The sequence below is a fragment of the Setaria viridis genome, chromosome 6 (assembly GCF_005286985.2).
Source record: "Setaria viridis chromosome 6, Setaria_viridis_v4.0, whole genome shotgun sequence".
Lineage (NCBI taxonomy): Eukaryota > Viridiplantae > Streptophyta > Magnoliopsida > Poales > Poaceae > Setaria > Setaria viridis.
Window position 1 is genome coordinate 19664497 of NC_048268.2, and position 12315 is coordinate 19676811.

The 12315-nt window shown below is 43.3% G+C and overlaps 2 protein-coding genes across 2 annotated transcripts; one reads left to right on the forward strand and one right to left on the reverse strand.

The window, feature by feature from the left end:
• The first annotated feature begins 5060 nt into the window (after nt 1–5060).
• Nucleotides 5061–6742, forward strand: LOC117861792 (protein trichome birefringence-like 8). The gene is made up of 4 exons (XM_072294539.1): nt 5061–5395; nt 5491–5892; nt 5990–6148; nt 6252–6742. Exons 1-4 carry the CDS (start codon nt 5061–5063, stop codon nt 6595–6597), a joined length of 1242 nt encoding a protein of 413 aa, XP_072150640.1. The 3' UTR covers nt 6598–6742.
• A 1156-nt stretch (nt 6743–7898) lies between these two features.
• On the reverse strand, nt 7899–8784 carry LOC117860216 (cytochrome b561 and DOMON domain-containing protein At5g47530). Its single transcript, XM_034743470.2, has one exon. The coding sequence runs from the start codon at nt 8689–8691 to the stop codon at nt 8044–8046; it is 648 nt and encodes a 215-aa protein (XP_034599361.1). The 5' UTR covers nt 8692–8784; the 3' UTR covers nt 7899–8043.
• Between the last annotated feature and the right edge of the window lie 3531 nt (nt 8785–12315).

Here is a 12315-nt window from a genome sequence, read left to right on the forward strand (position 1 = left end):
AAGATATACAGATTGGCAGATACTCTATTACGTCGACGGTGACGGTGAAGCAATGCAGGTCCTCCTTTCTCCTCACCACAGTTTATGGGCCTTCAAGACACAACGAGAAGACAACCTTCGTACAACATATGCTCAACCTCAAGCCCGCTCACGACGAAAACTGGCTAACAGGGGAGGATTTCAACCTCATCTACCAAGCTAGGGATAAAAACAACTACAATCTGAACCTAGATCTCATGAGACGCTTCAGGACAGCACTCAACTTCTGCGGTCTTAAAGAAATCCATCAACAGGACAGGAAGTTCACATGGAGCAACCGGAGACCAATGCTAAAATCCCAACTTTGGCACTATGCAAAAAGAAAATTTCCCATCACATCAAACTTGCGATACATGTATGGAGTATTGAATGTAGATAAAATTAAAAACTAATTACACAGTTTTGTTGTACTTTGCGAGATGAATCTTTTGAGCCTAATTAGTCAATATTTGGACAATAATTCACAAATACAAACGAAATGCTATAGTTGCGCTACAGTAATTTTGGTTGCCCATCCCTGCGGTTGCCGGCCGCCGCCCGCCCCTGCGGCCGCCGCCCGCCGCCCGCCCCTGCAGCCGCCGCCCGTCGCCCCTGCAGCAGCCGCCCGTGGCCCCTGCAGCTGCAGCCGCCGCCCGTCGCCCCTGCAGCAGCCGCCCGTCGCCCCTCCCTGCTCGTGCCCGATCTGCAGCAGCACTACTCGTGGACGATCTCCAGCGGCCCGATCTGCAGCGGTCCCTGCTCGTGCCCGATCTGCAGCGACCGTGCTCGTGGACGATCTCCAGCGGCCCGATCTGCAACACAGTCCCTGCTCGTGGACGTCGCCACATCTGCAGCAAGGTGAGCACTACAACCCCTAGAATTATGGTAGCCTAGAATCACGGTCTAGGAGCTTTGAATCATGGATTAGGATTTGGAATCAGCAATCTGTTAAATGATATCTTTGTATGCAATCATGAACAAAAACTCTCTGTCTAGATGGATAACAAAGGAAAGGGCAAGGGAAAGAGCAACGAACCCGAGAAGGTTGTATGCCAAGCAGATTGGGAAAATCCTCAAATGACTACAATTTTTTGTAACATTGTTGTTGAGGAGATTGCAGCTGGAAATAGGCCTCTAGGTACACTGAATGCAAGAGGCTATAAGAACTTGCGGGAAAAGTTTTTCACTCAAACAGGAAAAAATTATACCCAGAAACAACTGAAAAACCGTTGGGATAACTTGAAAACCTTGTATGGTTTTTGGAAATCGCTTTGGAGCGATTCTGGCCTTGGAAGGCATCCTGTTTTGGGGATACCTACAGCAAGTGATACATGGTGGGAGACAAATACAAAGGTTAGCAATATGTCGTGTGTATGTTCATTGGAATTCTTTGTACTATATGCAAGTGACTAATGTATTCTCTATTTTTTTACAGGGACACCTCAGGAGGGAGAAAAAGGCATTCCGTTATGCTCCTCCACCATGTTTGAAACAATGGGAAATTATGTTTGAGAAGAGTCATGTCTCAGGCCAATCTGCATGCATTCCTGGTGAAGAAGGTGGTGGTGATAGCGTTCCCAATGAAGAAGAGAGGGATGATGATCCAATTCAAGAAATAGGGAGTGAGCAATTTACACCCACATCATCTACACGCACTGTACTGAAGAGGAAGGTGACATGTGATAGCCCTAGGAAAATTAGTCCAAGGAAGAAAGGGAAGAATCCTATGGTGAGGGTGATGTCACGCATGGTGGATGATGTGATTAGTTCCAACTCTGTGACCTCCAAAGCATTGACCGGTGATTTCACTCGTGAGTCGGTTAGAGAGGTTATGGCATTGGTTAAAGAATGTGGAGCTGTAGAAGGAAGTGATGAGCACTACATTGCAACACAGTTGTTCAAGCATTCTGCAAATCGTGAAATTTTTTTGTCTAGCTTTGATACCAATGAAGGAAGGTTCAATTGGCTGAAGAGATGCTATGAAGAAAGAAAGAAGTAGTCGGCCATGCAAGAATTATTTCTGTATCCTATCTATCTAGTTACTGTTATTTTTGTAAAACTCTATATTTATGCCTTGTGATGTATTTGTGACCTACTGTTAGTTGTACCAAACTTGTGATACCTAGTTACTGTTATTCGTACCAAACTTGTGATGTTATTGTCCATGTGTCTTTATGTAGATGAGTTCTGCAAGTGATGAATCAAGTGATGATGAATATTCGAAGTTGTTGGAAATTGCAGTTGGTCAGCAGAAAAAGATGACTCGGTTGATCAATGCTGCAAACATGTTTGGTATGTATTATGATCAAACTTATCTAAACAAGTCAGGAAGGAGACAACCTGAGGTGACTGGTTATCAATGGGTTACTACAACTTTGAACGGACATAGATCATGTTATAGAATGTTCAGGATGACAAGGGCAGTTTTTGATAGTTTGCACGAAACCTTAGTTACCAACTATGGGTTGAAATCAACTACGGGTATGCATTCCATTGAAACTTTGGCCATGTTTTTATGGATAGTAGGTGGTTCTCAAGCTTTTAGTCAAGTTGAGGATAGATTTCAGAGATCTACAGAGACCATTAATAGAAAGTTCACTCACGTGTTGAATTGCTTGAACAAAATGGCTGCAGACATTATTAAACCAAAAGATCCAGAGTTTTCTATTGTTCATCCTAAACTACAAGAACATCGGTTTTCACCTCATTTTCATGGTGCTATTGGAGCAATTGATGGAACTCATATACCTGTAGTTGTTCCTTCTACTGAACAGATTACACATTTTGGTCGGTACCGATGTACCACTCAGAATGTATTGGCTGTATGTGACTTCGATATGAGATTCACTTTTGTTGTTGCTGGATGGCCTGGTTCAGTGCATGACACAAGGGTTTTTAATGAAGCATTGCAGAAATATGCTGACAAATTTCCTTTTCCGCCAGAAGGTACAACAATATGGCACCTACAATTGTTTTATTAAATGAACCATATATTATTACTAACATCTTAGAAATATGTGTAGGAAAATACTACCTTGTTGACTCGGGTTATCCTAATCGGAAGGGTTTTCTTTCACCATACAAAGGAGAGAAGTATCATTTACCAGAGTTTCGACAAGGTCCAGAGCCAAGAGGTAAAAAAGAAGTGTTCAATCACTTACATTCATCACTACGGAATGTGATTGAAAGGTCATTTGGTGTTCTCAAAATGAAGTGGAGCATATTACAAAAAATATCGAGTTATCCAATGGAAAAGCAAGCAAGGATTATAATTGCATGTATGCCCTACACAACTTTATTAGAGAAAGTGCTTTGACTGATGAACTTTTTGACTTGTGCGATCAAAATGAAGACTTTGTTCCAAGTGTTGCTCAAGCAACATCATCTCAGCCACAAGCACATGGACATGAAGAGAGCGACATGAATGCTTTCCGTGATAGTATTGCTGATGCTTTGATGGCCATGAGAGAGTAGTGTAATGTCGTTTGAACATGTTTGTGACTTATAAATGCATGGATAATGACCCATTAATTTTATTATAATTATGTTGTCAACAAAGTCTATGAATAATTGTGCATTAAACAAATACAATCAGTACGGACACATAGGGGTAATAGAGACATTGTACATCTCTTCCAGCCACTCTTATCCTCGGAGAAGCTGGGTTGCCAAACAAACCTCAGCTTTCGGAAAGCCAGCTTTCGGAAAACCAGCATTCCAGGATGGAAAGCCAGAAGCTAGCTTTCGGAAAGCAAAAGCTAGAACAAACAGGGCCTTAGTCATTTGGACAGGCGGAAAGCTGGGACTTGGCTTTTGATGACCACGTGCTCCGTGCTCTCTCCTCTGCGCACTCCGACCACTGCCCTCTACTTCTAGCTCAACAGTCCGGACCGCGTCGATCTACACCATTTAAATTCAAGAATGTCTGGTCAAGCCTACCTGGGTCCAAGATGTAGTCAACCATGCCTGGCAACAACCATCACTTCATACGGAACCATTCCACAGGCATAGCCACAAATTACGCACTACCGCTTTGGTGCTTCGTTAATGGAGTCAATCCATCATCTCTGACACAAGCTAAAATTCCACAGAGGCGGTGCAAAGCACGTAGCAGCAAATGGGAGTGATGGTTCGCGGCACCTTTGGTACAAACAAGATTTCGACAGTTACTACGCATCATCTCTGCAGTAGTGTATGGTTGGCGTGGATTCCGATAGAACGAACTTTTCATATTTTAACTCGAATATAGATTTGAATGACCTCAAATTACAAAATGGATAGTTCTTTCAAATCTACATTCAGACATCTAATCGATTTGAGTAAAAACAATTACCAAGTATCTTTTCGATTTATTCATGGTTTGGAAGAATGCAGTTATCATAAATAAAACATATAAATAGGGATCAAATATGATATATGTAGACAAAAATTGCTCTTTGAAATAATTTATTTATAAAAAGTAGTTCAATAAAAATATCAGCTTCAACCTCAATCAAAATTATATATTCGTAACATGGTTTAGAGCGATGCTTTATTATATACTGATATGAATAATATTGGATACCCATCCAACTCTATATTTATTTTGGATACCGACAATATAAATGAAAATGATGAAAACAATTCATATATAACTTACCTAAAAAAACAATTCATATATAACCACTTTAGTTACCATTTGCATATCCATGTTCTAATTTTAGCGATTATGGATTCGGATACTAACGCTTTTAAAGGTAAGGTTACGGATCCAGATCCATTACAGAATGGTGTTCAAAATTGAATATTGTGAATATATGCGTGTCAATCTCTTTCCATATTAACATCCGCACTTGATCGCGATCGGTATACAATCCATTTCCATATATTTTCTTTTCTTGCCAACGGCCACACCGGATATATACGCCATGAATGTTTTTTATAGAAACTTTATTTACATGGTTCCGCTTTCGATACGGTCCAACACGACCCACAAATCGCTCCCATCCCTCGCGCTCTTGTCATCACCCACCGCGCCCGTTCACCTCTGGATCGACCGACCCATGCACGCAAGACACGTATTCGTCTCCGTTTTCCTCTTCCTCCTCGCGCTCTGCCTCGTCGCGCTCCTGCCACCGACCGGGTTGCCGCCGTCGCCGCGGTCGTTCTTCCAGCCTTGGCTGCCGCCGGTCAGCAGCAGGAGCGGCACGGAGCACGGCAGCGCCGGCACCGAATGCGACTACTCCGACGGGCGATGGGTGAGGGACGACGCCGGCGTGACGGCGTACACGGAGGGCTGCCCGTTCCTCGACCCCGGCTTCCGGTGCCTGCGGAACGGCCGCAGGGACGACTCCTTCCGGTACTGGCGCTGGCGGCCTCACCGCTGCCACCTCCCTAAGTAGGTAGCCACCGCCATGACGTTTTTCCTTGTCCCCGTGGCATGCTTGCGTCTTGCAGTTACTTGATCGGAATGGTTTGGAGTTCGTTCATCAGGTTCAACGCAACGGATATGCTGGAGAGGAGCCGGAATGGCCGGATCGTGTTCGCCGGGGACTCGATCGGCCGGAACCAGTGGGAGTCCATGGTGTGCATGCTCGCCGGCGCCTCGCCGGCCGGCGCGTCCAGGGTGTACGAGCAGTCCGGGAAGCCGATCAGCCGGCACAAGGGCTACCTCTCCATGGTCTTCGCCGACTACAACCTCTCCGTCGAGTACTACCGCGCGCCGATGGTCGTGATGGTCGACCGCTTCCCGGCGAACGCGACGAGAGGCGGCGGCGGCGTGAGGGGAGCTGTTCGGCTCGACGTGCTGCCCCGGCACGCCGACCGGTGGGCAGGCGCCGACGTGCTCGTGCTTAACACGGGGCACTGGTGGAACGTGCACAAGACTGTCAAAGCGTAAGCCATGGCTATTACGATTTGGGTGCTCAAGTTTACATATATTGTTAAGATTTATGAACACGGTTAGTTGAATGTTGCAATGACGAATGAGCAGAGGGAACTATTTCATGGTTGGCGACCGCTTGAACATGACCATGGACATCAGGGAAGCATTTTGGTTGTCCCTGCAAACTGTGAAGGATTGGGAGTTGAGCAGTGCACAGTTTTCCCAGAGCTATTTCTTCTTCAGGAGTTATTCTCCTTCGCATTATAGGCAAGTAACCGATCAAGTTCAAATTCTTCATCAAAAAATCAAAATATGAAAATCAATTCACTATGCAATACCGAGGTTTTCTAACCTGGAATGGAAATGGCAGCAATGGCACCTGGAACACAGGTGGCTCGTGCGCCGGCCGGCTTGATCCACTGATGACCACTACGGACCACTTCGGTGAAGAGTACTCATGGATGAACGCGATGATCGCGAAGACGATGGAAGGTATCAGGAGCCACGGAAGGAAGGCACAGTTCTTGAACATCACTCACATGACAGAGCTCAGACTGGACGGCCACCCCTCTCGGTACCGGGAGCCGGGAACGCCGCCGGACGCACCCGAGGATTGCAGCCACTGGTGCCTGCCGGGCGTGCCGGACACTTGGAATGAGGTCCTCTACGCACATCTCTTGTCCATGGGGTACGACACAAGAAGGAAACATAGATGATCAGTTTTTGGTTTTCGGTGCATAGGTACAAGCTAGAGCTAGTATTTTTTTGGTGTATAAAGCTAACACTAAAATAGGGTCCTTCCACAATTATTTGGTTAAATATGGGTTTCAAGATAGCACCTTGCACCAGTAGTTCTTATTTATGCATTTTTTTAAACACAGTTCACAAGCAGACGCTCATATATACGCACGCACACTTAGCCCTATAAATGCACGCACATAATCCTACCCTATGCTTCGAGAGACTGCGTCCGCAGATCCTTGAGATTGACGTCGGGCACAGCTAAAAGTGGAAGCACCGGTTAAATCTTGGAATAAATCAAGAAAAATACGAGTACTAGTGTCGAGTTGAGGACTCGTACACTGGTGGGCAGGTTCCACCACAAGGAACCTTACGCTTGTTTAGCTTCCTTCACAAATCGTCCTCATATATCTACAAAATATGGTGTATATTAATAGAAAAACTACAATTTGTTGGCTACGAATGTGCTGGCTGGTTAAAATACATATATAGTTATATACTACACTACGTGGATGGTTAAGATAAGATGAAGTTAACTGAGTATATATGTGAGTTACTCCCTCCGTTTCAAATTATAGATTATTTTCACATTTTTAGATTCCAAATTGTAGATTGTTTTCACATTTCTAGATTCGTAATTTTTACTGTATATGTATATAGAAATGTCAAAACGCCAAAACGACCCCGGAGGGAGTAGATCCCTTGGAATAGAAAATGTGCATCAGATTTCAGTCGAAGGCTTAGGATCGATTCTCGTCATAGCGACGTCACTGCAACCAATTATGAAATGGACAGATGCACGGTGCAACCGATTTGGCTTATCAGGGAGTTTTAGTTCAGATCTTAAGAGAATAAACTCCAAAGGTATGCATGCTCATTGTATATATGAATGCTATGCGTGAATGAATAGATTGGTATTTCAAATATCTTTTAATATGATATTGAATTTGTAGAATTATTGGGGGAAGGATTTGTAGAACTTGATGATACATTTTAAAAATATTTGGTGATCAGAGTATCCCTCTAAAGTCCTTTTAAAATCAAAATGTGTCTACTAAAAACAAACGGAGTACATTGGTATGTTCATGTGTTTTTTTTTAAACATAGTACAAACGTCGAAACTCCCTACCCTATAAGCACTTTAAGAAACTGGGCTGGTAGACTGAGATTAACGAGGTTTGTCTATGGCACAAATTAAAGAACCTAACCAACGCTCAGTTTGGCACATGTACTCGGTATATTTGCTGGGATACATATATATACTGGGATCGACACATGGGAACAATTATTTACTGGGATACTTATATAGGTGAAAGTGACAACCGCGATAAAAAGTGAGTGTACATGCACAGACATACAGCCAGGCCTATACGTATACACGCCAGAGAGAGAGAGAGTGTGTGTGTGCGTGTGTCTTAACATCAGTCGCTGAAATCGATGGTGGCGGTGGAGAGCACGTTGTCCCCGGTGGTGGGGTGCGCCGCCGGCACGTCGTTCACCACCGCGTTTCCCCGCTGCCAAACCTGGGTGAACTTGCTCCCCTTCCCTCCCGACAGCACCACCGTGGCGTACACCACCATCTCCTTCCCCTCCGCGTCGTGCTCCGCCGCCACGCCCGACACCGGGAACGCCAGGTCCCCGGGCGCGGCGGGCGCCATGGACGGCGCGTAGCTGTCGAGCACCGTCGGGTACGCGGCGAGGGTGCCGTTGGCGCGGCGGAACGCCACCACGGCGTTGGTGCCGACCATGCCGGCGCGGCCGCTGGGGTTGATCCCCCACGCCACCCACCCGCCCTCGTCCTCGCCCTGCGTCGGAGCCCGGAACGCGATGGCGACGGTGTTGGTGGCCGCCGTGTAGTTGTAGTGCAGCGTGGCGCCGAGGCGCGGCAGGTCCGCGCACGACGCGTAGAGGCGGCCGCCGCCGTTGCCCGTGAAGGTGTGGCTCGAGCACGGCGACGCCGCCTCGGCGACGCTGCTGGTAAGGAACGACGAGCAGGCCAGGACAACGACGGCGAGGGAGACGAAGGCGCTGCTAGCGGAGCGACGGTGAGCGTTGCCAGATACCGCCATCTCGATCTCAGGACACTGCAGCCAACTTCTCCTAGGATGGTTGGTCGGATTCGAACGTGTCGTCAATGGTGTCGATGTGATGGTGAGAGTGTGAGCTGCGTGAATATATAGGAAAGCCAGGAGCGAGGGGGTTGGTGGGGAGGTTGAGAGTCGCAAAGAAATCGATCTGGGTTTGCTGTGATTTGCGTATGGTCGCCTGCGATGCGGTTACGACGGTTGTGAACTCTGTGCTTGATTCGCGGGCACATGGCGGAATTTAATTACACAAGCATCGGTCGGTCTCAGAACTGACAAAGTTAGATCACCCATCATCTGCCAGGCCTGAGTATGATATGTGTACCGTGCATTGGCTCAAGATTTCGCGATCCTTATAGGTGGCCTATATATATGTACATAAGTTTTCCATTCGAATTGTCGCATGACGTCAGATACTTCCTCCATCTTAAATTACTATTCGTTTTAACTTTTCTAAATATAAAATTTCAAAATTTCACTATGTATCTAAACATAAATATTTAGGTGTGTTAGAAAAAATCAAATAAATAGTAATTTGAGACGGAGGAAATAGATCGAAAGGTTCTCTCTTCAAAACAACACAAACACTTGCACACATACGCACTTATCTCTATTAACACACCGACACAAGCACCCATTACCACAATACGAGTCACAACAGTAGCAAAAAAGCGTGAAGCAGGGTTATAGCATAGCAGCAAGCAGTAGCCCACAACAGCGACAGAACATGCTCATGATTGAGTCTTCTCTGTAGTAATATAGAGAGACTTGTATTTTCCATGCACAACATAACTTAAGGTGTCCAGTTGCACTGCAGCAATAAAGATGGATGCAAGGTATGTTGGGCCTAAGGGACTGAGAGGAGTGAGGAGGGTTAGGGAATTAGGATATTAGGCCCGTCTCATTTAAATTGAAAATGTGATGAGCATGGGTCCATCACCATTAAAAATGGATACGCCATCTCCCAATTATATCCCGCTCTCAGTCGCCTCCATCTCATTTTCCATCCTTTTTCCATGACTTTTCATCTAGTTTCTGTTTTATTGAAAATACGTGACAAATATAGAAAATGGATCCATCCATTTTTTAACCCTCTCATCCTTACCATTTATTTCTACATGTATCAAGTTACCGAATACGTAATGTATGAATTACTGCTTTACATACAGCTTTCAGGTCGCAACCCACTACAACCTAAGCTTTACATAAAAAAAGAAGAACACTGCCTAGTTTTTGTATATTTGAATCTGACCAAATAAACGAGGTATGCACAAACTGAAGTGAAACATATATGTACTTCTTTTCAGTAAATTGAGTTGCGTTCTTAATTTTTCTTGCTTGTATTTTTTTATTAGCCTTCGTAGCATGATCAACTAGGCAATGCACGGTTGATAAATAGAAGAGAAGTGGTGCTGCAATTGTGAGGTTTGAATCTTATTGATTGGAGGCTGGATTGTGAGTGCTATTCCTCCACCAAATTGAAAGTTATCATCACCTGAGGGAAGATCGGGAAACACATTCCCCATCCCCATCACTTCTAAACAAAAAAAAAACTTTCAATTTAATGCACAGCACATAGGCGTAGGCTCAGTCAATTTGGGGTTTTCTCACACAATATTTTATTAGTACTGAAGTAGGATGTTGATCTCATAAGTCACCCGAGCACCTCAGCATCTATTGGAATCTCTCTTAGCACTGGCAAAATAATATCCATAAATGAGAGCACCTATACTAAATAAGAAAAGCCTTTTGAAATGTACTTTAACCATTAGTTTCTCTTACGATATACCCATCAATTGTAACGAAGCCAATGCCTTAATAAAAAGTATTTGTGAAATATAAATATGTAGATATAACTTTTATGCGGGTAGGTTTCTTCTTAAGAAAGAGTCCATTTTATTCCCTCGTCTATCCACTTTGTCCGCTTAGTCTCCCAAACAAAATTTAGGGTTACTTTACTCCCCTAAACTATTTCGTTTGGTCCAATCTACTCCCTAATTAGATTTTTTTCTCCATGTATGAGTTGAATTTTGAGTTCAAATTTTGTAAGCAGGTATATAAAACATGATGATTTATGTAAAAAAAATATATTATTTTCATGATTATTTTCATAGGTTAGGAATATTTAATACGAAATTGATCTTAGATATACTAAACTGTACAAAAAGTAATCATGAAAAATTTCTAAAGTGTTTTTCTAACTAGAACATCAAATTATAAGTCAAGTGACAAAATCTGAAATTAAAACTCAACTTGTACATGAAGATAAAAAATAGAAATCTAATTAGGGTAGATTGGACCAAATGAAATAGTTCGAGAGAGTAAAGTGAGCTTAATGTTACTTAGGAGGTTAAGCGGACAAAGTAAATAGATGATAGCAGTAAAATGGATTTTTTTCCTTCTTTTTAAGAAGCAGGAGCGGGTTTACCCCTACTCATAATTCGATTATTATTACTCAGTTTTAAAAATCCTAAAACACTTTTAAAAAAAAGGAGTGAGGCCCTTTTTGGAGCATTGCAAAATTTTGTAAGGCCCCGTTTGGGTCCCTTCATTTTGAAGGAATTGGAATCTATTTAATGGAGTAGGCTAATTTATGTTGGAATGTGGCATTCCACAACTTTCCAAAGTTTAGATATAAGCCTATCTTAAATTCATGGGGTGGGAGATGGAAATTGATTCTATAGATTATGGTTATTAGAATGGAATTCAATTCTTATAGCACGCTCTTAGACTCGCTTCTCTATAGTAGAAGTGCAGCATATAAGTATCTCTCCCATATCACCAACTATAATATACAACTATATTCCACATACAATTATATTAGCTTAATTAATTTGTGTCTAAATTATGATTATTAGGATGGAATTCAATTCCAATGATCCAAACGGGGCCTAAATGTAATTGCATTCCGTTTGTAATTTCATGTGCACAGGAATACCTCTGGAATGTACCATGCTGTTTCGGTAAGGAAAAAAAACAGTCCTGTAAATATGAGCGTAAAAACAATACTGACATCATCAGCCCTGGGAATAGCTGGAACTGAACACAAATAGCAAAGGTTTCAAAATTGTCCAACACAGCAAACAACATCAAAATCTGAGCTATGAATTATTGATCAAGGGCAAAGTGCATAGAACATCCATCAAAATACTCCCTCCGTCCCTTCGTTTTGACTTTTATAGGTTCATAGTTTTTGCTATGTATCTAGACATAGATCATATCTAAGTCCATAGTAAAAGCTACGAATTTAGAAAAGTCAAAACAACCTATAATTTGGTATAGATGAAGTGATAATTATCCATCTCAGGTACAGGAAAAACAAAGACAGAGGTGCACCGATAGATGACGCCAGCATGTCTGCAGTTCTGCAAGCTAGTGATAAACTCGTGCTGAATAATGCAACAAGATTACGATCTAAATAGACCCTACAGTAGATCTGAAGAGCCCTAGTTGGTATCTAAACACCCCCCCCCAAATAATTATTTTGTCACTGGTTAATTATCTAATCAATTTGAATTCCCTTATTTTGTACATTTGTTAATGTTTTCTTTCAGCTCAAAGACACATCTATGCAATCGCAGTATTGGCATCAACATAACCATCCAGGCA

Coding starts and splice junctions, on each gene's coding strand:
- LOC117861792 (XM_072294539.1), top strand. CDS start 5,061: ATGCACGCAAGACACGTATTCGTCTCCGTTTTCCTCTTCCTCCTCGCG. Junction 5,396..5,490: donor CACCGCTGCCACCTCCCTAA/GTAGGTAGCCAC, acceptor TTCGTTCATCAG/GTTCAACGCAACGGATATGC. Junction 5,893..5,989: donor GTGCACAAGACTGTCAAAGC/GTAAGCCATGGC, acceptor ACGAATGAGCAG/AGGGAACTATTTCATGGTTG.
- LOC117860216 (XM_034743470.2), bottom strand. CDS start 8,691: ATGGCGGTATCTGGCAACGCTCACCGTCGCTCCGCTAGCAGCGCCTTC.